At 62.9% G+C, this 24578-nt stretch overlaps 3 protein-coding genes across 13 annotated transcripts in view; 1 reads left to right on the forward strand and 2 right to left on the reverse strand.

The window, feature by feature from the left end:
- LRRC25 (leucine rich repeat containing 25) overlaps window positions 1-11830 on the reverse strand; it is a 26139-nt gene extending 14309 nt beyond the window's left edge. The window contains exons 1-2 of the mRNA XM_070373342.1: window positions 11568-11830; window positions 9911-10041 (exon numbers count right to left, since the gene is read on the reverse strand). The gene's annotated coding sequence lies outside the window, so the exon portion shown is untranslated. The remainder of the gene's footprint in view (window positions 1-9910; window positions 10042-11567) is intronic.
- Window positions 206-20116, forward strand: SSBP4 (single stranded DNA binding protein 4). 11 transcript variants are annotated; one of them, XM_070373336.1, is made up of 18 exons: window positions 4410-4773; window positions 13008-13080; window positions 13463-13524; window positions 13614-13698; window positions 16485-16574; window positions 16942-17007; window positions 17224-17283; window positions 17369-17438; window positions 17583-17650; window positions 17732-17802; window positions 18128-18173; window positions 18260-18295; window positions 18396-18450; window positions 18538-18608; window positions 18688-18766; window positions 19121-19149; window positions 19263-19370; window positions 19732-20116. In XM_070373336.1, exons 1-18 carry the CDS (start codon window positions 4715-4717, stop codon window positions 19759-19761), a joined length of 1158 nt encoding a protein of 385 aa, XP_070229437.1. In that variant the 5' UTR covers window positions 4410-4714; the 3' UTR covers window positions 19762-20116. The 11 variants fall into 11 exon arrangements, with proteins under 11 accessions (XP_070229438.1, XP_070229429.1, XP_070229430.1 ...); XM_070373337.1 differs by lacking the exon at window positions 4410-4773 and adding an exon at window positions 206-311 and having other exon boundaries at window positions 13640-13698; window positions 17583-17802; XM_070373328.1 differs by lacking the exon at window positions 4410-4773 and adding an exon at window positions 3499-3644 and having other exon boundaries at window positions 17583-17802.
- A 261-nt stretch (window positions 20117-20377) lies between these two features.
- ISYNA1 (inositol-3-phosphate synthase 1) lies at window positions 20378-23678 on the reverse strand. The gene is made up of 11 exons (XM_070373344.1): window positions 23537-23678; window positions 23302-23430; window positions 22988-23149; window positions 22492-22624; window positions 22216-22409; window positions 21879-22028; window positions 21582-21797; window positions 21306-21470; window positions 21106-21219; window positions 20813-21030; window positions 20378-20687 (listed from the first exon to the last, which is right to left on the reverse strand). The coding sequence occupies exons 2-11, from the start codon at window positions 23419-23421 to the stop codon at window positions 20486-20488; spliced, it is 1674 nt and encodes a 557-aa protein (XP_070229445.1). The 5' UTR covers window positions 23422-23430; window positions 23537-23678; the 3' UTR covers window positions 20378-20485.
- Window positions 23679-24578: the final 900 nt, after the last annotated feature.

Raw genomic sequence — 24578 nt, forward strand, 5'->3', positions numbered from 1 at the left:
AAGGGCAGAGCGGAGGGGCGGGGTCTTGATTTGTGGGTTGCGGAGCCAAGGAAAGTGCTGGAAGCAGGGCAGTCTGTGTACTGGCTCAGATTAAGCTTTGTGGAAGATGAACAGGGTGTGGCGGGGGAGGGGCGGTCTGTAGGTCAGACTGAGGCGCGTCCACTCGGTCCCGCAGTGTCCCTCCTCTCGCCTGGAGTTTCTCAAGACACCGAGAGCCTGGGGGCTGAACTTCAATCGGCTCCAGCTGGCCCGACACCGCCAGATTTCCAACCCTAGGTGGAGACCCTCCATCCGGGGAGTTCCGCCTCCAGGTGATCGATTTGGGGTATAACCCGAGACTACAAGGACTTGCTGGCTCTCCAGAGTTCAGCCTGTCTCAGCGACCCTCCACCCTGTGTCCCTTCGCACCTCCCTCCCCCCTCCCCCGTGCTCGCTCCTCCCCCCACCCCCCGGGTCTAGGCCAGAACCCGCCGCTCAGCCTGCCCCGGTGCTCACCAGCTGCTATGGCTTCTTCCCTCCCGATGTTGTTTGGGTTTTAATTTTTGTGTTGCAGTTAGATAATTACCCATAATTACAGTTTCTAAGAGGAAACGTCTCATGGCGCAGACCCTGCTCCCAGCTGTGGCCGCCTCCCACGCTCGGCTGGGGAGGGGCTGAAAGGGTCTCGGTTCGGATCCTGGACCCTACCTGAACCCCTATCCCATCCCGTTAACGGGCTGCACCCACCTCCTGTGGAAAGGAAACCCACCAACGGGAAAACCCAAACTAGCCTTCCCAACGACGCAAGCAACATATTCATGAACCCCTGCCGCTGTGTCTGCAGGGAGGGCAGATTCAGAGGGAGGCGAGGGCTGCCAACAGATGACTTAGGCATTATTTTATCACAACAGTGACAAATCCAACCAAGGCTAGTGCAGAACCAGTAATCTGGAGGAGATGGCCAGGGAAGGCGAGGAGGAAAGGGGAGGGAGAGCCGGAGGAGGAGAAGAAGGGGAGGGGAAGAGGGAAGAGAGAGAGAGGAGGAAGAGAAGTGGGGGTGGGGAAAAGAAGGAATACTGCGGCCAAAGGCCGAAGGAGGAGACCAGAACTGACCAGGCTAGTAACCAGAGAAAGCGCGCTGCAGGCGGCAGGAAGGGCTAGTGCAAAGGCCAGGAGGTGGGCCTGTGAAGTAGGGTCTGCAGAATGCAAGGGCCGGAGGGGAGGAAGTGAGGGGACGGATGGCTCCTCCTCCGGGCAAGCTCCCTGCCGTACCAGCGGAGCCGACTCCGAGCTCCCGCGGACAACGACCACGACCTCGCGGGCCTGGGGTTTGGGGGAGTCAGTGGTACCACGAGTCAGAGACCGGGCTAAGGGCTGCAGTCCCCGCGCAGCCACACGGGGGCGACGGGGAGCCGGCAAAGGGGCCGCAGGTCTGGGACCCAGCCTTGACCCTTAGCTCTCCTCGCTTACCGTCCCTCCAGCCCCCACTCCCGCTCCTAAACCAATTCCCTCGTCGGCTCTGTTTACCTGGGCCTCTTCCTGAAACAACCTCCCTGCCTCCTCAACGCCATCCCTACCCACCCGCCAGCCCCTTGGAACTTCTTAAAATCCTGATGTAGACCCCGCCCCTTGCGACCTCCCAATTCCCTTCAAAACAAAGCCCAATCCGTCCCCACCGGGAATGGCCCGGCTCCTCTGCTCCTTTCTTGCCGGTTCGTCACGCTGCCCTCCTCGCTCTGCCTCCAGCACTTAAACCGTGTGCCCGCCTCAGGGCCTTTGCACTTGCCGCCACTGCAATCCGAATATTCTTCCTCCAGATCTCTCAGATCCACCCTCCCCCTGTTTAAAAAAAAAAAAAAATCCTTTTCTCCTCATGCCCCTCCCTTGCAAGGGTGCGGGATGGGGGTGGGGGGTTTCTACGGGTTCTGCGTTTGCAAGGCGTGCGATCCGGTTCTTGAGGCGCTCGGCTCAGCTTCCCGGATGCCGCTTGGGACTCAGATCTTGCTCTTCTCGGACTTTTCCGCCGGCGCCGAGGCTGTTTTGCAGATCCGTCCCCGTTGCCATGAGAACCGTGCTAGTCTCTCCCGCCCGCCGCGCCTCCCCCCTCCGCAGCTAGCCCGGCCGCGGGCGCCTCCGCCTCCCAGCCTCTCTCCCTCCCGCCGCCTTCTGCCTCAGCGGTCGCCCCGTCCTCTTCACCGGGGTCCCTTCCCTCTGCTCAGCACGTGGCACTCTCTGAAATTATCCTCCTGTTCGCCAGAAGCCTGTGCTCCACAAGCTGTAGCAGTGTGTCCCGATTGGCTCCACAGAGTCAGCATTCAGCAGGCGCTCAATGTTTGTGAGGAGAAGAAAGACTCACATCGACTCAAGGAACCGCAGATCAGAGCAGGCCAGGGACCTGCCCAGGGCACACAGAATTCTGGAGAGCCACCGAGCTTTAACAGATAAATGGGGGCGTCCAGGGTAGCGACTGGAGAGTCTGGGGGACCTGGGAGTCACAGATGTCACCAATACACTGTGTGACTTGGGTGAGTCACACCCTCTGTGTGCCTGGCTGCGAGTAGGTGCTGGAAAGCAGTAATGGGAACCGGTATTACGACAAGGGTGTCCTTGATGCCAACGTCCATCGGTGGCCCCCGGGACATTGAACAGTCGCCAGCTCACCGTGTGACGGAAGCGGGCGGGCCGCGCCCCCATTAGCGCGCAGCGCGGGCCCCTCCTCCGCGCCTGCCGGGGGCCGGGAGGCCCGCGGGAGAGGAAGTTGGGGGAGGGGACGACCGGCTGGACAGGAAGTGGGAAGGGCTGGCGTCCCCCACCCCCAACCCCAGGCCTGGGCCCCTCGGGATGGAGGCGGGGCTGGAGCCGGCCTAGCCCTTCCCTTCCTCTTCGCCTGTTTGGAACCCCAGCGGCTCCAGACTCCCGCCCACCAGAAGGCCTGGGTCGGGGGAAGGCCACTGGAGGGGAGGGGTACTAAGAGGGAAGCTTATTAGGGGGTCGGCCGGCAGCGGCTGAGGAGCTTCGATCAAGACGCACACGACACAGGAAATCTGAGCGTACAACCACACACAACACAGGTCCCAGGGGGCAAGCAATCCACCCACTCGCGGAGGCACACACACTTGTGTACAAAACCTAACGAGGCATCACTCGGTCAGCACATGACCGCCGCGCACACAGCCACCGTCGCAGAGCTAGGAACAACTGCCCGGACAGCGACTGGGTCCCCGCCAACCCCCCATGCACAAAGACGAACACGTGCACTCAGAGGAACCGCGTGTTTACACACACACTCGCGGCTGTACAAAGCAAGGAAAAAGAATCTCCACGGCAAACATTCACAGAAGCATCTAGACCACAGTCACAGCTGGACGGAGCCCCCACCCAGCGCAAGCAGGTCCAGCGCACACTGCGCACGGGTACCCTGGCACACAGGTCTCCACCCCCCAACCCCAGGCGCCCCTGTCCTGCGGGTGTCGGCCTCCACCTCCTCTGCACTCCCCCAGGGGAGAGAAGAGAGGTCCTAGGAGGGAGAATGGGATGCCTACTGCCTGCACCCCGACTCCTGCAGAGGTGCTATTAAGGTTGAATATTCACAGCGGGCACAGGCTGAGAGGTGGAGCCAGCGAAAGTGCCCCAGTCAAGTCACCCAGCACTGCTACTGACAACAGGTGTGACTGTGAGGCAGTGCGGGGTAGTTCCCAGGAGGTGGCCTGGATACCCCAGGAGCGTCTTGTCCGTGTGGTGTCTGTGTTGCGTGTATCTGTGTTGTGTGACTGTGTGTTGCACGTGACTGCGTCATCTCTGGCTCGGTGAGACCCCAGGTCCCTGTGTGAAGCCCTCAGGAGGCTGCGACGGTGTGCCCCAGGGTAGCTGCGTGGATTCTTTGCACAGCTGTTGGAAGCTGTAGCATAGCGGTGCCTATGCGTGTCTCCGTGTGGCTCAGTACCTATGTGAGTGTGGAGTGTGTTGCAGTGTTTTGTAACAGCCACTCTTTGAGCTGTGTATACCTACGTGAATGACAGTGTGTCCCGAAGGCGGGCTATGTGTATGGCAGTTCCCTCCCGTGCTGGGTGTGGGTAGCTCTGCGGGGGCGATACACCCAATGTGACTGCCTGTAGCTTTATGGGGCTATCGGTAGTTGCTCCAGCAGCCATACGGACTCACGAGTCCTGTGTTCGGCGAGTGTAGCCGCAGCTAAGTGTGTGGCTGTGTTCCTGTGTGCAATTTGGGCTTATCTGGACGCTGCGTGTGTAGCAGCTATCAGCTGTGTCCTGTTGTTCGTCCTCGAGTGGCAGTCCCTACTCGCGCCCTCAGAGTGTGTAGCCCCGCGCCCCTTCCCCCCGCGGCGGCCAGTGCGCGTGCGCGCCCGGCCCACGGTCCCGGCAGCGGGACCCACCCGCGCTCCCGCCATCGCCCTTTTAAGAGCGGCGCCCGCGGGCGACGGGGTGGTGGCGGGCGGGGGCGCGCGCGGCAGGAGGAGGGGGCGCGCGCTTCCCGGAACAGCCCGCGCTGAGGGAAGAGAGGAAGAAAATAAAACCCGCGGCCGGAGCCAAAGCTGGAGCTGCCGCCGCCGCCGTCTGGAGCTCCCCCGCGCGGACAATGCCCGCGATGCCCGCACGGGGCTCAGGGCGGTGAGGCCCGGGGCGCGGGGTAGCTATGGCGACAGGGAGCGCGGCCCGCGGCGCCGCCTGACAGGTGTGGGGCCCCGGCGGCGGCGGCGGCGGCAGTGCGGAGCAGCATGTACGCCAAGGGGGGCAAGGGCTCGGCCGTGCCCTCCGACAGCCAGGCACGAGAGAAGTGAGTCGGTGGGTCGGGAGCCGGGGGCGGGGCTCGGCGACCGCGCCGCTTCCGTGGGCCCCAATGCGGGCGGGCATCGCGTGGGGCACGTGGGTGCGGGTCCGAGCGAGGTTTGTGGGGGTGCGCCAGACCGGAGGGGCTCGGGGAGTCGCGAGCTAAGTGAGAGCGCGGTACAACCGAGAGGCATGAGAGCTTTACGGGGTCGCGAGATTTGAGGGGACACGCGAGATCCGAGAGGTCGTGAGAGTAGAAGGGGTGCAGGAGACCCGAGGGGTGCGAGATTTGCGGGGGCGCGCGAGATCCGAGGGGTACTAAAGGGTCGCGAGACCTCCCCGACGTCGAGACTTGGGTGTGCGAGGTTGCCACCGGTGTGCGCGCTCGCGATTCGTGCCACTTCCCCCATCCTCTGGGGGAAGTTTCCCGGGCAGGCGATACTGGCCACTCTGCTGCCCGCCCCCTACTCCGCTCCTTGGTGAAAGCTTGAGGGGCGGCGGGCCCACCCCCACAAGACACCTGTCCGGCGGGGCCTGGGGCAGCTGGGTGGGGCCCTTAGGGAAGCCGCAGGGCTCACGGTCTTGGGGCGCCCACTTGTTCTGGGCATGGCGCTGGGCTTTGGGTGGCAGATGCTTTCTGGCTGTTAGAGGGACAGGAACCTAACTCCCAGACTCTGCGATGAGGGGCTGGGGGCGCTCGAGCTTCTTGGAGTGGGGTGGTAGCTGAGCTGCTGCGCCTGCCTCCTGGCACTGCCACTTACCTGTGGTGTGACTTTGGGTGAGGGATTACAGCCTCCTAAGCTCACTCTTTATCCTGAGAAATGCAGACATAATAACAGTTCCATTTCTTAGGTTTAGGGAGCTTTTGAAAAGTGCTAGGACCTGTGACTATCACAGCAAGGGCGCCCAATGGTGGTTTGTGATATTGTTATAGTGCCAGGGAAAACGGAAGGCTTGCGAGGGCCGATTTGCAGGATCGTAGAAGTCAAGCCACCTAGTGTGGGAAACCAGTTGCTGGAGATATTAGGAGACTGGGTTCTCAGGGAGAGGTCCCATAATGACTCTTCAAGGGACAGAGCAAGAGTGAGGATTTGAAAGTCTGGGCAGTGAAAAGGGACCCTAAACACGGGCCCTCTCCTGTCCTGTGTTTCCTGCCTGGGCTGACATTGGGACCCTTTCCCGCCCCCACTGGGACCTTCAGCTGTCCCTGTCACCTTCATCCCCTTATTTAAAGCTTTATTTACTTATTTTATCTTTCAGCTGTGGTGGGTCTTTCTCTAGTTGTGGAAAGCAGGGGCTACTCTTTATTGCAGTATGCAGGCTTTTCATCTCTTACAGTTCGGCAACCGTTTCTCTCTTGGCTGAGGACAAGCAAAGCTTGAAGGCTCAGTAGTTGGGGCTTTTGGGCTCGAGAGTGCTGGCTCAGTCATTGCGGTGCACCGATTATTGCTCCACAGCATGTGGGATCTTCCCAGACTAGGGATCAGACCGGTGTCTCTTGCATTGCAAGGTGGATTCTTAACCACTGAACCACCAGGGAAGCCCTCATCTCCTTATCTAAAGATCTGAAACTAATGACCCAATGCAAGCACTAGTTAGGTCTTGGTGGGAGGTGCTCTTGGGGCCTCCCTGTAAGCTGGAGCCTTCTTCATTTACAGGAGAGGCTGTGTCTTCCTGTAGGCAGCCTACTCAGACCCTACCTCCCCCTCGCCCACCCTGCCTTCCCTCCCCTGTATTCCTTGGATCCTGCAGTCACCACTGTGTGCTGTGAACCCCCAAGGGCAGGGACCCACCATCTGTGCACCCAGCAGACGTTAAGTCCATTGCTAGGACAGGCTGGCCCAGACATCGTTCTGGGACGGGGAGCCAGAGGGGGCTCAGGACAGGGGCCAGAGAGGAAGGAGAAGAACGGCAGGAGGAGGCAGGAAGGTGAAATCAGAGAGAAAAGAACAGGCCTGGAGAGTTAAGGACCTGAGCAGTAGAACCCCCTTCACCCCATTACACAGAGGAGGAAACGAAGGCCAGAGATGGAAGTGGCTGAGTTGCTGGTGGCCTGTGTGTGAGAGGTGCTCCACCTGCAGCCTCTCCCCAAGCCCTGGTGAGAATCCTGCAAGGCTGTCCGCATTTCAAATGGGAGATGGAACCGGGCTCAGAGCCCCCAGTCTGCCTCCCTAGTGTATCAGCCCCACGCTTCAAAGAGCTCTCCTGTGCCCCTGAACTTGAGTTTTCCATGGGGTCCTTCCTGTCTAGAGCCCAGCATCCCCGTCAGTGAAGCAGATGCCACCATCTGCTGTCTTCCTAACTTTTTTTGCAGCAGAAAACCTTGTCTCCAAGCCAGCACTTCTGCTGGACCCTCCTGACAAGAAATGGCTGAGTGTAGGGTAGCTCGGGCCAAAAATGATGGGGAGGGGGACCAAGAACTCAGATAACCCCCTCTTCCCTCCCTGGCCAAGAACTGAGGCTGGATTCAAAGAAGCAGAATCTCCCCTGGGTTGTCCAGTGGGGTTGAAACTCAACTCCAAAGCCCTCCTCCCCAGCTCAAACCTGTTTCTTTTTTTTTTTTTTTAATTGATTTATTTTTAATTGAAGAATAATTACTTTATAATATTGGTTTGATTTGTCATACATCAACATGAAGTAGCCATAGGTATACGTATATCCCCTCCTCTTGAACCTCCTTCCCACCTCCCACCCCATCCCACCCCTCTAGGTTGATACAGAGCCCAGTTTGAGTTCCCTGAGTCACACAGCAAATTTCCATTGGCTGTCTATTTTACATATGGTACAAACCTGTCTCTTCCCTTCTCTTATCTCCACGGCCGTCCCCTAAGCTGCCACAATCAGCTCTGTTCCAGATAACTGTGCCTGCCTCCCCCAGGTTTCCTGGCCCTCCACCACCCCGCCCCCCGGGCAGACCCCCAAGAAGCCCCACTCCACAAAGGAGCTGGAGCGTACTTTAAAACACAAACCCCTCCAGCCCACATGGCACGCCCCCACCCTGGGTACCAGCCCCAGCTCTTTGGCCCGGCCTCACCCCAGCGCCTTTGTGCTTGCTGTGCCCTTAGTAAACGGCTCTTCCTCTAGACCTTCCACATAGCTGATCCCTCCCACACCTCACTACCACCCACTTTTCCACTTCACTTTCTTAATCGCACAGCACCAGATCCCCCTACCAGCTTGTGGAGTAACTCACCTACCTCTTAGCTAGGATGTGGGCTTCTTCTCGGCCAGCATCTGCCTTTCACTACACCCCAAGACTCAGCCCAGCACATGTCTGAACAAGCAGACCATTCCCACCGGGAGAGTGGTAGCCCCCAGACCCCAGCCAGGGTACAAGGATGGCTGGAGATGTGCCAGGATCTCCAGGAGTGGGGTGGTCAGACACCTCCTGCTTCCAACCTGGGCAGAAGACAGGTGTCAATTTTAAAAAGTCTCCTGCTTAAGGGTGCTTGGAAATGGAGCCCAACCTCACAACTGTGCAGCTAGATAAGAGGGGGCCAGAAAGACAGTCATCTGTCTGGCATCTTCTGGCCGGAAGAATCTCTTCTCCAAAATGACCCCAAGGCTGGGTAGAGAGCGGACGCTTACTGTGCACTCGGGGCTCTAGGCACACAGTGGCAACTGCAGGGTCCGGAGGGTACAGGGGAGGGGAGGGCAGGGTGGGCCGGAGGGAGGTGGGATCTGAGTGGGCTGCCTGCAGGGAGACACAGCCTCTCCTTCTGTAAATGATGAACACCAACCCACAGGGAGGTCCCCGGAGCACTTCCCACCCAGAATGAGCACCTGCGTTTAGTCATTGGTTTCAGGTCTTTTTAAATAAGGAGATGAAGGTGACAGGGACAGCTGAAGGTTCCTATGTCCTCTTGGCATCCTTTCCCCCTTCCAGCCCCAGAGGCTCTATTGTCCTAAATTGGGGGCAACGTCTAAACGACGTTAGCTTCTGGGACACTCTGAGCGCTGCCAGCTGGGATTAGAATAGTTCCATGAACGACAGTCGTGGTCAGTGTCACTGGGCATCTTGCGTGTTTTTCCACCAGAATTTGTTTTGATATGAGCATGTCACCTCAAGTAGTTCGACCGTCTTCCCAGTGGATCAGGGAATGACCGTGTGTCTGTCCCATCCCTAGCTGAGCATCCAGGTGTGGCCCTGGGCACCCTTGTTGGAGAGGAGTTCCTGGGAAGAGGTTCTTGAGAAAGGCTGAGCGGAGCCAGCCGCACAGGGGAGCCTTCTGGGAAGGCAGTATCTGGGGGCAAATGCTGGGGTGGAGTTTATGAGTGGGGGTCGTTCCTTTGGCTGCTGGGTGGGGGGAAGGCCATACCATGAAGGCTGGTGAGGAGGGGGCCTCTGGAGAGCTGAAGCCCTGGCCCTGTGGGTGGTGGAGAGGCGGGAGGAAACGTGTGGGTGAGAGTCCCTGAAGGGCGAAGGTGGGACTGGTGACGGATTAGGCGAGGGTGCAGGGGTGACCGAAGGCCTTGAGTAGAGGGCTGCTCCCAGCCCCCAGCGGCACACGCCTCCAGGGGCTCTGGGGGAGGGGGAGCTGAGCAGGGGGCACCTGTTACCTCAATTCTTGGCCAGTTACGGCAGTTCTTGATAATGAAGGTGGCATTGCTGAGTTTCAGTCTAGGAGGCTCCAGTACCCCATTCTGCCCCTACTCCATGTTCAGCTGCAGGGAGGCCCATGGGCACTTCTCCCCATAAGCACTCCCAGTCCAGGCACCCCGCATGCTCCAGGTCACTGGTCCTTCTGGAGGGAGGCCCTGCTCCCTCCCGTCTCCTGCCCTCTTGAAGCGGGGATCCCCCGATGGATGGGCTCTTCATTCTGTAGGTCATTTGCTGACCAGGGCTGGGGCGGGACCGGGATTTGAACCCAGAGCCCTGGCCCTTTCCCACAACCCCGCTCAAAGCCTGGACAGGGACCCCCCCCCAAGCCAGAAGCGCCCCAGAGGGGAGGGCTCTGGAGGTCCCCCAAAGGCTTCAGGCAAACAAAACTGCTCCCAGTTCTCTGAGACTTGATCCAGATGAAAATGAAAAGTACGGAGCATGTAAGGTTTTAGGTTTCAGCAAAACTGAAAACCTTCTCTGGCTTCTCTGTGCTTTTGGGATAAAACTCCAAATCCTTAACATCAGAATAGTAGGTGCTTACCTTCTGCAGCGCTTTCCCGACATCCCCAGGGGTTTCAGGGTCCATTCCTCTGGATGGCTGAGGGCCCAGTGCTAGGTAAGCTCAAGAGCGAGATGAAGTCCCCGCCCGCCCAAAGCGACATTCAGTGGAGGCTGCAGGCAGTAAGCGGAGAGCCCGGTGTCAAACCAGAGATAAATAAAATGATGGGGGGCGAGGGGAGACTGGAGCGGGGCTGGGGTTAGAAGTGATAATGACGTCTCTTACAGGTGACATTGGAGCCATGAGGGTCTCTAGCTGGAGTGCCCCAGGCAGGGAAACAGCCTATGCAAAGGCCCTGGGGTGGAGAAGTAGTGAGTGGTCAGTGTATGTATGTGGGAGGGGGCCGTAGGGGAGGGTCTGTGTGCAGAGTGCTGGTGGGGAAGGAAGGAAGCAGCCTTTGTTGAAGTCCAGGTAAGTGATGGTGGCAGCCTGGACCCAGAGTGTGTGGAGGAAGGCAGGGAGAAGGCTCAGGATGAGGAGAGAGGGCTTTTTCCTCAAGTTGTTTCCCCTAAATTCGGTAAAACGTAGTGATCTCTGGGGGATAGCTGGGTGGGTCTTCACACTTGTACTGCACACTTGTGTGTTCAGACCACCCAGGTTGGGGAACAGGAGGGGAAGGGGAGGAGAAGAAGCTGGGGTGGGGCTGGGCCTTTAAGATACCAAGTGGGCAGTGGACACTGAGTTCTGAGCAAGCCTGTGGGCAGCTGCAGCAGTCAGTCATCCGAGCAGGAGGGGAGGCCACCCAGGGAGAGAGGAGGAGAGCAGGCAGGGGTGGGTTCCCGGACCTGTGTCCTAGGTCACATGCCACCCTGAGGGTGGAGGGTGAGAGGCGATGGAGAAAGACATGGTGGGCTGGCGGCGTAGACCCCTTGGTGGGAGCCAGCATGTTCTTCAGAGGACTCCAGAGCCCTGGGAGAGCCTCTGCCCTTGGGGTGGGTTGGGGGTAGCAGACTGCAGCCCCCTGCTTCCCTGCTGGGGCAGCCTGTCTTGCTCCCTGTCTCTGGGTGTCTCATGCCCCTGCCTTTCCTGCTCCCTGCACTGCCCAGCCGAGGTGACGGGGTCGGCTGGGCCTCTCACAGCCTCTGTCTTTGCCTGCAAGGTGAGGAAGTGAGCTGGCTGGAGCTGGTCAGCTCTGCTCTGGCCCCATCGGCTTTTTGTGTTCATTCTTGTACTGATGGGCTTGGACCGGGCGGATGCAACCAGGCGGATGCAGACCACTGGTGAAGGCTCAGGAGGCCTCTAGAAAGGGAGCGGGCTCTGGGAGTGAGTTGGACAGATGAGCCCCGAGGCTGAAGGGTGAGGAAGATCACTGGGCCGGAGGAAGGAAGATGCTGAGGACTGCTGGGTGCGATGTTGGAACCTGGGGTCGCCTGGGCCTTGAGGAGCTACTGAGAGGAGTGTGATGACAAGGCGGGGACCTTGGCTAGTCTTGGGGGAAGCCCACACTCAGAACTACGTGAACCCCACAAATCCTACCTCTTAGCGTCCCGCTTCTGTCTTTCCCATGGCTGTCACATTCGGGGTACAGTGCGAGCTGCGGACATACCTTGCCCTGGGCCAGCTGCCCACCCTGACTCCCTAACAGCCCCCCTCGTCCTCCTGTAGCATGTACCGCCTTCCAGCCCACCAGGTCGCTTACCTTCTCCTTTGAATTGTTGCTCCTCCATCTCTCCCCGCAAGCTGGTAGCCTCTGGGAGGACAGGAGTCTGTGGTGGTCACTACTCAGGGAGGCGCTGCGTGAACGTGTGTTGAATGAATGAAGGGATGGATGGATGAAGAAAGGAAGAAGGTCCAGTACAAGGGCGGAAGCCATGGGGCGGGGGCTGGGACAGAAGGACCTTGCTGTGGTCCGGGGCCTGGGTGGTCTGCTGAAGGGGCTGGGATGGGAGGATTGAGCAGCCTGGCTAGGAAAATCGAGAGAAAACAGGAGCATGAGTCAAAGCAAGGTTATTTTAAGATGGGGCTGCCAGCCAGGGGAGGGCGGCCAGCTGAGAAGGCAGGCATCTGGAAGGGCTCCAGCTTTCACCAGAGCAACCTCAGCCCGGCCCTCGGGGAGCCTCCAGTCTCGGACCCAGACTTCCCTCAGCCCATCTGGGGCCTGGTTGGGCAGTGGAGGACCCTGGGGGCACCCCAAGGGGCTGGGACGGTAGAGGGTGACTGGGTGAGCCCAGTGGGTGGGGAGTTGTCCCTCTGCTGGCTGGTGTGGAAGACAGACTGAGGGGTGGCGGAGGCCAAGGATGGAAGGCCTGGAAGGCAACATGGATGGGCTGGCTTCCTTGTGTGGCTGAGTGGTGCTGCTGGTTGGAGCGTGGCCCGTGCTGTTGGCTGGGGCAGTAGCCGAGCTGCTGTGTCCATGGGTGCTGGGCGCCATGGGCGTTTGGACAAGGCGGTGTTGTGACAGCTGAGTGGCACTGTTGGCCCTACGTCCCGTGCCCCAGAGCCTCCTAGGGGGCTGGCATGGGTGTGTCATAGCCACCACTGGTGGGTGCAGACTGACCCTAGAGAAGGACAGGGGTCCAGGGAGACCTGGAGGAGGAAGACCTCGGGTCAGAGAGCCCCTCTCTTTTCTCGGCAGCTGAGGCTGGGCATGCACTAGGCGCTGGGCCCTGGCCACGTGGCCCAGGGTGCCTGCTGGGAGGCCCTACCCAGAGCATAGTCTGGAATGGAGCCCACGAGCCCTTCTCCAAGCAGAGGGCCTCTCTGGGGTCAAGGCTGCTCGGAGGTCTCGGGATTGGTGGGATGGGCCCAGGACTTGGTCCATCAGGGGGTGTTGAACAGAACAGAATTTGACCTGGAAGTGGGTCTGGGGACTCCTAGGAGGGCTGCCTAGACGAGGGGCCTGCAGGCTGGGTGTTGATGTGGGAGGTGGTCAGGCTGAGCAACTGGCATGGAGGCCGTCTATCTCTTCTGAGGAGTGGGGGAGCGGGACAGCGGGACAGCGGGGGACCAGTGAAGGGGAGGGAGTGAGGCTGGCTGGAAGCGCAGGTACTTGGTCTGAGAGCCCCTCCCAGGGACCCTTGGGGCGGGGCACTGAGTCTGGCCCAGGCCTCTGACCTGGCCCCTACCTGACCGCCTGCAGGCTGGCGTTGTACGTGTATGAGTACCTGCTACATGTCGGTGCCCAGAAGTCAGCCCAGACCTTCCTGTCTGAGGTAAGCTGGCCCAGCCAGGCAGGGACCTCCCACAGCCAGACCCTTCCTCAGCCCCCACACCCTGGGGGCCTCCCTACCCCATTTTTTATCAGGTCTCCGGTGGTAGGGTCAGGTCATGCCCTGGAAGCTGAGTGCTGGGCTGGGGCTGGGCCCACAGATGGGCATCCTGGCATCTGTCCATCCATCTGAGGATCTGCCTCCCGCTTCTCCACTGGGCTCCTCACCAAGCTGCCCTCCTTGTGGCTCCCCGGCTCTGGCCCCCAGCTTTCCTGCCCCACTGTTCCCTGTGCCCCCAAGCGGGGCTGGCGCTGCCTCTTGGGAGGGGAGGGTGTCAGGCAGAGCTGGGCAGTGAGTGCCTCACCTTCTTTCCTCTCCCCTGCAGATCCGATGGGAGAAGAACATTACGCTGGGGGAGCCCCCGGGCTTCCTGCATTCCTGGTGGTGGTGCGTGCGAGGCAGTGCGGGCGGGCCTTGGAGGGGGGCTGGGCGGGGGCGCATGGGGAAACCATCTCCCCCCCCCCTGCCGCCCACAGCGTGTTCTGGGACTTGTACTGTGCAGCGCCCGACCGCAGAGAGGCGTGTGAGCACTCGAGCGAAGCCAAGGCTTTCCAGGACTACGTGAGTCCCCGCCCCAGGGGCTGGGACCAGGGCTCGTGGGCGTGGGCAGGGGCCTGTGCTCTGAGGGGCTCCAGTGGGCAAGTGGGCCGGGCTATGGGGTTTGACCTGAGATTGTGGCTTTTGTGGGGGGTCCTATGCTCCTCCACTGCACCCAGCTCCTGCGGGTCCCCATAAGCCCGAGACCCTCCGGAGCCCAGCCCCTCCTTTGCTTCCCCTCCTGTGAGCCCCATGTGGAACCCGATAGACAGAACCCCAGTTTCTGCCTCCCTGCCTCTTTGTGTGCAGGGTGGGGCTGGCCGTCCCCCACAGCTGGCCCCCTCCCCGCTAGCCTTCTGAGGTGGGGGCCCAGGCAGGGGTGCACCCTGGCGCTAGAGAGGCCTAGCTTGGCAGACCTCCCAGCCTTGCTCGGCGAATGGGGCTGCTCTCTTCACCTCTTCGGCCTCGGGTTTCGGTGCAAGTTGAATTCAGTGTCGTCCAGAGCAGAGGCTGGGTAACAAGAGGGGGCCGGCGGCACCGTGTGGTCACGTGGGAGGCGTTGGCCGCCCCCTGCCTTTACCCTCTTCCTCCTGGTCTGTGGGGCTTGCTCACCCAGCGCCGCGGAGACATCCCCCTTGTCCTCCCCCCTCCTCCTTCCCCCCTCCTCCTTCCCTCCTCCCCCTGCAGCCGGCGCGTTCACGTCCTTAGCCCTCCGCTCCGCTGTGCCCCCTCCACCCTTCCTCCACCCTCCCTCTCTGCAGTTAGCGGGAGTCCCACACCAGGCACCGCCTCCCGACAGAGGGCCCCCCCAGGACAGGAGGGCCAAGGTGCAGTCCGAAAAGGCCGGGGTTCACCGTGTCCCCGAAGACGCCCCGGGCACTCTGTATGCGCATTTACGGGAGGGGCGGTCACTGCTGTTGACCCCTGTCAGGTTCCACTGGTCTTGTCGTGGTCCGGCCAGAACGGGGGTAACAGACGTGTCTGGAGCTGTGTGCTCGTGTGACTCGGCGTGGGTCCGACTCCCTCGCCCCAGTGCACCCCACTCCTCCCTGTGCCTCTGCGGGGTCCCTGGGGCTCTGTTCCTCCTCCGGGCTGAGCAGCCCGCCCTTCCCTCTCCGCCCCCGGGCTCGTCCCCGCCCTCACGTCCCCGGGGAGGGAAGAGTGCGCGGTCTCCCTGGAGTGAGCGCGCTTCCGGGAGCACGCTGGTTACCATGGCAGCAGGGCGCGTCAAGGTTGGGGGGCGGCGCCCCGGCCGCGGCTCGGCTCCGGGGTGACAGGGTCCCTGTGTCAGCAGACTGGAGCCGGCTGCATGTTCTGCCCCACCTCCGCACTTAGTGGCGGTGGGGTGAGGGGCGTCCTGCCGCCTCCCCCTCGCAGTCGGGGCTCCCTCCTCCCTCCCACCCCCCAGCTTCTGAGGGGGCTCAGTTAGCGCCTCTGGGCTGGGGGCCGACCTCGGCGTCTCCAGGAAACGGTAGCGCGCCCAGCCTGTCGTCATGGCAACGCGGGCCCGGCTGGTGCCTCCGGGTGGATGATTGACGTGGGGGGTCCAGTTCAGGTCACCCACCGGGAAGAGTGGGCCCGACCCGTCCCACCCGGATTAACCCTTCAAGGCCTAGACTTGGGGAGCCCCATCTTTTCCCCACCCCCACACCTCAAGGTCTGGAAAGCCAGCCACCCGCACCGCCAGCCACCTTCCCCGACCAGGAAATGCTCTGGCGCCGCCTGCCGCGGCTCAGAAGGGGGCGGGGGTGGGGGGTGGTGCGGCTGCCCTCCCTGTGGGCTGGGGAGGGTAGACAGACGCAGGGCCCAGAGCTGTTTCCCTCCGGCCAGGGAGAGACACGCGTCAAGGGGCCTCAGGAGAAGCGCTCTTGAGTGCCTGCAGCGTCCTCCCCCTTCCCTGTCCTTTGATGGATCTCCTCTGCCCTGAAGACTAGGCCTCTTTCTGCCCCCTCCCCCTGCTCTGTGGGCCCCAAAGGCAGGCAAGCCTGGGACTTGGAACCAGCCAGAGGAAGTGGCCTGTCAGCCTGTCCCCCTGCCAACTCTGGGCCTGCCACCAGCATCCCCACCCTTGGCAGACAGGAGAACTCCCTTCTCAGGCTCCCAGTCTTGTCCCCTCCTCCATCTGAAGAGAGATGGGTGGTGGTGGTGGGGCCTAGAGAGGCACTGTGGAGTGCTGCTCTTCCTTCTCCCTCCTTCCTGGAGGAGGAGGGGAGTGGTCTGTACAGTTGCTCTAAGAAGGAACCCCCTGGGAGGGAGGTTCATTTCCAAGCTGCCTATTGATTTTTGTTGTTGATTTGAGGGGTCTTGGGGGCCCAGCTAAGCTGCCTTGCCAGCCAGAAGGATTCAGGGCTGGTTGAGATGGGCTGGAAGTGGGGGACTGTGCCCCCACCCATCTGAAGTTGGATTCAGACCAAAAGAACAAGCCTGTGCTAGAAGGATGAAGCACACACTGGAGTTCTCGGCAGACGGCATTTTCAGACCCCTAGAATCCTCAGGGTGGAGACTCTCGGGGGGCTGGGGTCCCTGGCCTCCTCCCTAGTCTGGGGTCTCAGCAGGTCGGGGCCCTGATCACCTGCAGGTCATGAGTGCAGCACAGAGGCAGAGCCCTTGCTTAGAGCCACTCAGCATATGGGGCTGCTAAGCCTGGGGGGGAACAAGGACTCTTCAGTGTTAGCCCCCCTCCTTCCATGCTTGAGTAGTTAGATGGCTTGGGTTCCTTGTTCTGTGGGGCTGGCTATCTGGGGAGAAGAGAAGAAACTGGTTCAGAAAGGGACCTGACTTGGGTCTTGCCATCTCTCCCGCTCCTGCAGAGTGCTGCAGCGGCCCCAAGCCCGGTGATGGGGAGCATGGCCCCCAGTGATGCAATGGCATCAGGCCCCATGGCACCCGGCTTCTTCCAGGTACAGCCAGGGCTGGCACCCCTGTCTCCCTGGGTGGGCAGTGACAGGGTGGGTATGTACTGTGCGGTCCGTGGTAGGGCCAGAGAGAGGGGCGGAGCTGCCTGGGCCCCAGTGCCAAGGAGGGCGGGGGCTCTGCGCTAGGACTGCTTCTGTGTCAGGGTGCTTAGGGCCACAAAGCCTGGCTCTCTGAGCCAGGGGTCCTGCCCATAACCCTACCTTTAGGGTCCCGTAGAGGGGGCTAGCTGGCCCCTTCTCCTGCCTCCACGGCGTCCCCGCCCTTGCCCTCCCAGGCTCAGCAGAGCCACAGGAAACCGTGGAACTTCGCGTGACCTCGCTCCTCCCAACCCGCCTGGTTCTGTCCTCCTAGGGCCCCCCCGGCTCCCAGCCTTACCCCCACAATCCCAACGCCCCCATGATGGGGCCTCATGTTCAGGTAAGGACCTGTAACGCCCCGCCCCTTCGCGCACGCACACCCCTCCCCAGGGCCCCTGGGCGCGTACCGCTGAGCTCCACACACCCAAGCACCGCGGGCTGAGGTATGCTGGCTGGTGCTGGAGGAAGGCTGGGGGCCCGGCGGCAGCAGGAACCGGGTAGTTTTGAGGGCTGGGCAGGTGGGGGGAGGTGCTGATCCCCGGCCCACCTCTTCCAGCCCTTCATGTCACCGCGGTTCCCAGGGGGCCCCCGGCCCACCCTGCGGATGCCGAGTCAGGTGAGAGAGGGATGTGGGGAGGGGGGGCAGGAGTTGGGCCGGGGTGGGGGCACCTCCACTCAGTGCTGCCACTCCCCATCTGCAGCCTCCCGTGGGCCTCCCCGGCTCCCAGCCCCTCCTCCCTGGCACCATGGAGCCCTCCCCGCGAGCTCAGGGTAAGTAGGGAAGCTCCAGCCAATCAGGACCCCAGAACCAGGACCACCCCCTCCCCCCACCCACCCCACCCCCCGCGCCATCACAGTGCGTGTCCACGCTGGGAAATAGTCCAGACCTGAGCCCGCTTTTCCTTCTGCCCCCAGGGCACTCGAGCATGGGCCCCATGCAGAGGGTGACGCCTCCCCGGGGCATGACCAGCGTTGGGCCCCAGGTAAGGGCTGGCCCAGGTGACTGGGGAGCTTCAGGGGCTGCCCCCGCTAAGCCTGCACTCACGGCCCCTTTGCCTTCGCAGAGCTACGGAGGAGGTGGCATGCGGCCCCCACCCAACTCTCTTGCTGGCCCTGGGTTGCCCACCATGAACATGTAAGGCCCTCAGGGACCCATAGGAGCGAGCCCAGACGGGCAGCACCCCACTTCACGGGCTGGGTGTACTGAGGCAGACCCACACGGCAGTCCCTGGTACTGTTGACTTCACTGCTGGGTGGGGAAGCTCAGGCTCAAAGATCTGTGAGCCATGGCTGGCTTGGGATTTGAAGGCTGGCCTGGAATTTGAAGGCTATGCTTGGTTACTTCCCGGCCAACATCTGCTGCTCTGAGGGCACGTGGGGCAGAGTAGGTGTGTCAGGGAGTGTGGTAGGGGACAGGGTACCACCGGGCTTAGACCCGGGGCCACCACTGTCTCTTCTAGGGGCCCCGGAGTGCGCGGCCCATGGGCCAGCCCCAGTGGCAACTCGGTGAGTATCCCGGACGGGTGTGGGGTGATTAAAAGCAGGTGGGGTGGTGGAGTGGGCGGACTGCTCACAGCTGCCTCTGTCCCCAGATCCCCTACTCCTCCTCCTCCCCCGGCAGCTACTCGGTGAGTGGGGCCTAAGCTGGGACACCTGGGACCTGAGCGCAAGGGCTGTGGGGTGACACAAGGGGGGACTTTCTCACCGTCTGTGCCTCCCTCTGTGCAGGGACCCCCAGGAGGAGGCGGGCCCCCTGGAACCCCCATCATGCCTAGCCCTGGAGGTACGACAGCCTGAACGGGGCATAGGGAGGGGTGTGCTTGGTGGGGGAAGCCCCTCTGACACCCCGCCCACTCATATGCTGTCTCAGACTCCACCAACTCTAGCGAGAACATGTACACCATCATGAACCCCATCGGGCCGGGCGCCGGCAGGGCTAATGTAAGTAGGGCTTGGGAGAGGGTTGGTTGGGGGGCGGAGAGCCGGTGGCCCGAGGCCCAGGCTGTTTCTCTGCCTGCAGTTCCCGCTTGGCCCTGGTCCGGAGGGCCCCATGGCCGCCATGAGCGCGATGGAGCCTCACCACGTAAACGGATCCCTGGGTGAGTGGGCGTCCAGGGACACCGACACCCACACACCCGCCCCCGCCCCGCTGCTCCGCGAGCCTCGTGCGCCCCCTGGCGGCCTCCTTCAGCCCGTCCGCCTCTGTGTGCTGGCCGGGTATTGAAGGCGCCTTTGCTTGTCTGGGCTGCTGGGTGACCGGCTGCGCTGGGGGAGGATCCAGCATCTAAACTGTGGGGCGGCCCGGCCGCCAGTCCTGATGCCTGCCCCGATCTGGGCCCTCCCAATGGGCTGGGCGGAGGGAGGGGACGCGGCCGTCTGAGGTGGGCGGAGGGGAGCGGATTTGCCGGCGCCGGCGCGTCTGAGCCGCGTGTCCGCCGTCTGTCGGTCCACAGGCTCGGGCGATCTGGACGGGTTGCCGAAGGTGAGGGGGCGGCGCTCCGGGGGGGGTGGGGCTGCGGGGTCGGCCGGGTGGGAGAAGCAGAGGCCCGGCGGGGCCGCGCGGCCAGTCTTCGCGCTGACCGCGGCCGCCCCCAGAGCTCCCCCGGCGCCGTGGCCGGCCTGAGCAACACCCCGGGCACCCCGCGGGACGACGGCGAGATGGCGGCCGCCGGGACCTTCCTGCACCCGTTCCCGAGCGAAAGCGTAAGCGACTGCGTCGACTCCCCCCCCGCGGCGGCGTCGGGCCGGAGGGGCCTGGCGGGCAGACCCCGGCGGGGCGGCCGGGGGGCCAGAGCAAGACCGTGACCGCGGCGGGCCAGGTGGGGGGGCGGCCGCGGCATCCTTCCCTTCCTCCTCTCCCCTTCCCCCGGCCCGCCCCATCTCACTACCCTGTCCACATACCACCCCTAGCCCTGGGACCCGTGGCTTCCCCTACGCACCGCCACCTGATCCTTTCCTCTTCCCTGTCCACACCGCCCTGTCCCCCATTCCCCCCGGGGGGCGGGTCCCAGCCTAGGCCGGAACTGAGCCGGCCCCCGCGCGCCACCCCCTCGTCTTTCCGCAGTACTCCCCCGGGATGACCATGAGCGTGTGATGGGGCCGCAGACCCTTGCCCACTGCCGGCCTCGGCTTCTGCCCAGCGCCCCTGCCCGGGGCCACGGTCCAGGGGCTCGGGTGGTCCGCAGGGTGAGGGTCTGAGGTCACACCGCGGGCAACTGGACTCCCAGTCAAGGCATGGATGGCTGGGAGGCCCCGCGCCAAGGACTCATTCATTTTATATATATATATATATAAACAAACACACAAGGACCTCAGAGATGTTCTTTCCTGTTTGGGCCCTTCCCGTCATTTCTATTTTGTCCTGGGGGGCGCTCCTCGGGGAACCTTCCTTTCCCCTGGACAGCAGGGGTGGGCCCCATCAATAAATGTAACTTGATTTTGGTTTTTGGTATCTGGTCTCAAATTTCTTCTTTGGCTTGCAGCAGCCACACCCTACTTATAAGCCCAGCCTTCAAGTGTTGTGGTTAGGCAAAGCCGCCTGCTCCTCTCCCCTCCTCCCACGGGGCGGGGTGGGGGTGGGGGGGCGGTTCTAGAAGGGAGGGTAGGGACAACAGTTGGGAAGGGGAGGTAGGAGTCTACTGATAAAAAATGGAGACGGGGCTGGAGTTGGGCCGGTTTAGGGTTGCAGGCGCCAAGAATACAGATGTGGCTCATAGTGGTACTTGCTTTATTGTCTTCAGGGGGCCTCGAAGGGTCGGGTCCTGGGAAGCAATGGGGGCAGGAGCTATGGGGGAGCCATAACTCCTAAGGCCATGGCCTTAGGTGGTGGGCATCTGGGGTGCCTCAGCCTGTGAGTGCCCATTGGCATCACCAGTACAGCCATTGGGTGCGGTCGGCGCAGATCCTTTCTTGCAAAGCACCGGAGAGGTGGTGGCCAAGGGCCCAACTCTCTTGAGGCCAGGGCGTTCCATCTTGTGCTCCAGAAGCATGTGGTTCTGCGGCGGGAGCCCCACGCAGGCCCTGGGGGATGATCAGGGCTCAGCGGGGCCAGACCCGGAGACTGCCGTGCAGTCCCTAGGCCCTGTGCACAGCCCAGCCAGCGGACATCCGGGCCGTGGATGGGAACCCCCAAGGCTGGGGCACACCTGAGGATATTCTCGATGCAGCTACGCTGGCGGAAGAGCGCATTGACTACGGGGCTGCCGGGCGGTGCAAGTGGCGCCTTGAAGAGGAAGCCGAGCAGTGACAGCACCGGATGGAAGCTCTGCGGGTCCGGGTCGACGTCGGTGCAGAAGCTCACTCGCTGACACAGTTCAGTCAGCAGGGCCAGGTCCAGCATGATGGGTGCGGCCAGGAGCGAGTCCTAGGGGGCCAGCGGGTCAGGAGGTGGGCCGGGCTGGCGGCCGCCCCGCTGCTCCTGCCCCCTCGCGCCCCACACCTCGCACGTGTTGTGCAGCACCAACGTGTTGGTACCACCCAGCATCAGCTCCGATGTGTACTCATCCAGGGCACGCTTGCTGTCGCCCACGTATGGCACGTACTTGATGACCACCTGGGGGGCGGCACAAGGTCACACGGGGCCCTCGGTTGGGAGCGCCCTCGCCCCGGCCCCTGCCCCCACTCCCGCGCCCCACGCACGCAGTGGTCGGGCTGTTCGCCCGGCGAGTAGAGCACCGGGTTGCTGTGCACCATGTCGTCCACCACGCTGCTCTTGGACACCTCCTTGGAGCGGAACTGTGGGGGCGCTGACAAGTTCTGCCCGTCGTTGTTGCCCAGGTGGTTGTAGCTCACGATGGACATGGTCTGGGGGGACAAGGGGACCCGCGGTAGCTGCAGGCCTCGCAGCACACAAGCCCAGCCCTCGGGGGTCCAGGCCTCCCCTCCTGAGCTGAGCAGTCCCCCAGGCCCACACACCTTGAGGCCAGAGCCGATAAGGAAGTCCACGAGCACAGATTTGACCTTGGTCTGGCCCGACTTGAAGTCGTCTCCACCCACAAAAACGCGGCGCTGCCACGCGAGCTCGAGGGCACCGGGTACCAGCGTGTTCTGTGGGGACCCATTGAGGAAGGCACAGCCCTCCAAGATGCTGGCCACGGCAAAGAGTGTGGAGGGCGACACTTCCAGGCCCAGCTGCAGGCAGAGGGGGCCAGTCAGCACAGAGGAGTCCTTGGGGGCTGGCCCTGATCCCACTCCGCCCCTGGGCGCACCCACCTGGATGGTGCGCAGCAGGTTCTCAGCAGTGTCATTGAGGCCTGGAATCACTTCGCAGAAGCGCTCCGTGTTCGCTGTCCACAGCACGATGACTTTGTCCAGGCCGGCGGTGGACCGAAAGTCGCGGATGTCCCTACGGATCTGCTCCAGCTGGGGATGGGGAAGGTAAGGGGAGGTTGTACAGGCTCCTCCGACCTGTGGAGGCCTGGGCTACTCAGTTTCCCAAGTGCGCTGGACCCTCGGGATGGGAGCAGGAGGACAAAAGAGGGAGAGCAGGTGCGGGGGGTGGGGAGGACAAGTGGCTGGGAAGGACAAGTGGCACGGGGCGGGGCTGCACCTGCTGCGCGCGCGTGCCCGGGATGACGTTGTCGGCGCGTGCACTCTGGTTAGCTGCGATGAACTCCGGGATGTAGACGGAGGGCCGCGGGCGCATGGCCTCCATGTGCGGCCAGAGTTGCTCCTGCAGTCCCCAGTCCAGTACCTGTGCACGCCGCATCGCCTCCGCCAGGTTCAGCGAAGATATGTCCCAGCCTGGGGGGTACCCTCAAGCTCGGCCCGGCCCCAAGCTTCGGCCCCGCCTCCCGCCCCACCCCCGGCCCAGGGCTCCGCCCACCGTCGAACACGAGGTCGTCGGGCGCCACCATGGGCAGCAGTGAACTGAAGGGCACGAACACTTCCTTGCCCTCGGCGTCCAGGCCCAGGCTAACAGTGCCTGCCTGCGTCAGTGAGCCGTAGTAGTTGGCCTCCTGGGGGGCGGCAGTGGGAGCTGAGTGAAAGGTGGGCGTGGCGTGGGGAGGGCCTCGAGCCGGCCAGGGCCCCGCCCGGCACCCGAAAGCTCCGCCCTGCCTTTGGGCACCTCCCCTCGGAGCTCCAAGCCTAGGCGGAAGCCGCTCCGTTCGGGAGGTCCCACCCTGAAGCCCTCCCACACCTTAGGCTCCGCCCCGAAAGACCCCTGAGGAATCCCCGCCCCCCGTGGAAGCCCCGCCTGGAGTCCGCCCGCAGCCAGAAACCCCGCCCCCTATGGGCCCACTCCTCCGTTGGAGCCCCTCCCCCGCCGCAGGGATTCCAGCGAAGCCCTCTCTCCGACCGAGCCCCACCCGACCCCCCACCTTGCGGCCCGTGCGCGTGGGCCAGGACAAGCGCAGTCGGTTAGCCAGCACGGCAGCGGTCAGTGTGGAGCCGTTGTTGCCGCCCCAGCCGACGAGCATGACCCCGAGCCGGGGCACCTGCCGGGCGGTCCGGAAAGTGAAGCGCGTGGACGTGGGGTGCACCTGGGGGCGGGCAGCGGGGTAAGCCGGGAGCCACAGGCCCCTCCCCGCTCGCTACTACTGGGCCGGGGGTCGCAGACGTTGGGCAGTTCCCGCTCCCTCCCCGCTCCCTGACTCCCCCAGCCCTGTGGCCCGCCGGACGGGCCCTCGCCTACCTTGAGGACGCCGCCCTCGCGGCGGACGCTCGTCGTCCGGTACTCGTACTGCGCCTCGATGGTCTCGGGGCTGTAGACAACGTCGGGGCTCTCGACCACGAACTCAGTTGCGGCCTCCATCGCGATAGTCTGGGAGCGCGGGGTTGGCAGGAGGTCAGCGGGGTCCTAAGAACTGGCCGGGCCAAGCCGACTTCGGTCCCCAGGGAGCCTGCACCCCTCCCGGGGCGGCACTCACCGATGCAGCGTCGGCTGGGGCAGCGGCAGACGGCTAGGGCTCCGGGCGCGCGAACTCCAGAGAAAAGAGCCGCGGCTCCACCCCCTCTCCGCCCCTCGCTCCGCCCGCGCGCGGGAGGAGGGGCGCTCGCGGCGGGGGGAGGGCGCGCACCGACCTTGGGCTCGGGTTCGAGGCCTTTTGGTCCCGAGCCTCCGCCGCTGTCTGGTTCTTGGCCGGCCGGGCAAATAACCTGGGCCCCAGGCCCCCGGCCCTAACTCGGCCCGCGTGAGTCACTTAGGACCCCCGGCCGCCTATCCCCACTGTACAAAAGAGGACTTTAAAGCTCTAAGGGAGCGCCAAGCCCCAGCCAGGAGGCAGAGGCAGTAGTTTGAGTTAGGCTGGGAAACTCATTATTTGGTGGGTTGGAGGAGGAGGAGTCTCTAGAGAAACTAAGGCAAGGGAAACTGAGGCAGAAGACTAAGCGAGGAATCGGATTTCAAAGCGTGACACTCCTCCAGCTCAGGCTCCCTCCTCTTCCCCCTTCTTGAGCAGCGGTCACTCTCCACTAAGGTGAGGGGGTAAGGGGGGGCTGTGAGTTCTTGGTGCCCCCACCTGTAGCAGGAAGGCTAGCAAGCCTATCAAGGGCAGGCCTGGGGTGGGGGCGGGGGGAGAGACTGCTCCGTGGGGAAGCGAGGGAAGGCGATGGGCAGGGCAGAGGCGGCCAGCTGGGAGGAGCTAGGCCTGCACAGCTCTGAGCCCCTCTAAGCGCCCAGTGATAAAGGAGCGTGGGAACCCGGCAGGCGGGCGGGGGCGGCTCCCCCAGGAACTTTCCAAAACAAGCGGCCTCCTCCGGCTGGAAAGTTTCCACCCCTGGAACTGACCCAAAAGGTGGATAGTTGGGAACGTTTGCAGGAAACATGGTCAGAGTCTGGCCTTGGGGAATGGGGGCTCTAAAACTAGTCCAGACTTTGCCCTCAAGGGGCTCCAGTTGTGGGGGAGTCAGAAGTGAACTGGGGGGACTTCTCTGGTGGCCCAAGGGTTAAGAATCTGCCTGCCAATGCAG

This window comes from Bos mutus, chromosome 7 (assembly GCF_027580195.1).
Source record: "Bos mutus isolate GX-2022 chromosome 7, NWIPB_WYAK_1.1, whole genome shotgun sequence".
NCBI lineage: Eukaryota > Metazoa > Chordata > Mammalia > Artiodactyla > Bovidae > Bos > Bos mutus.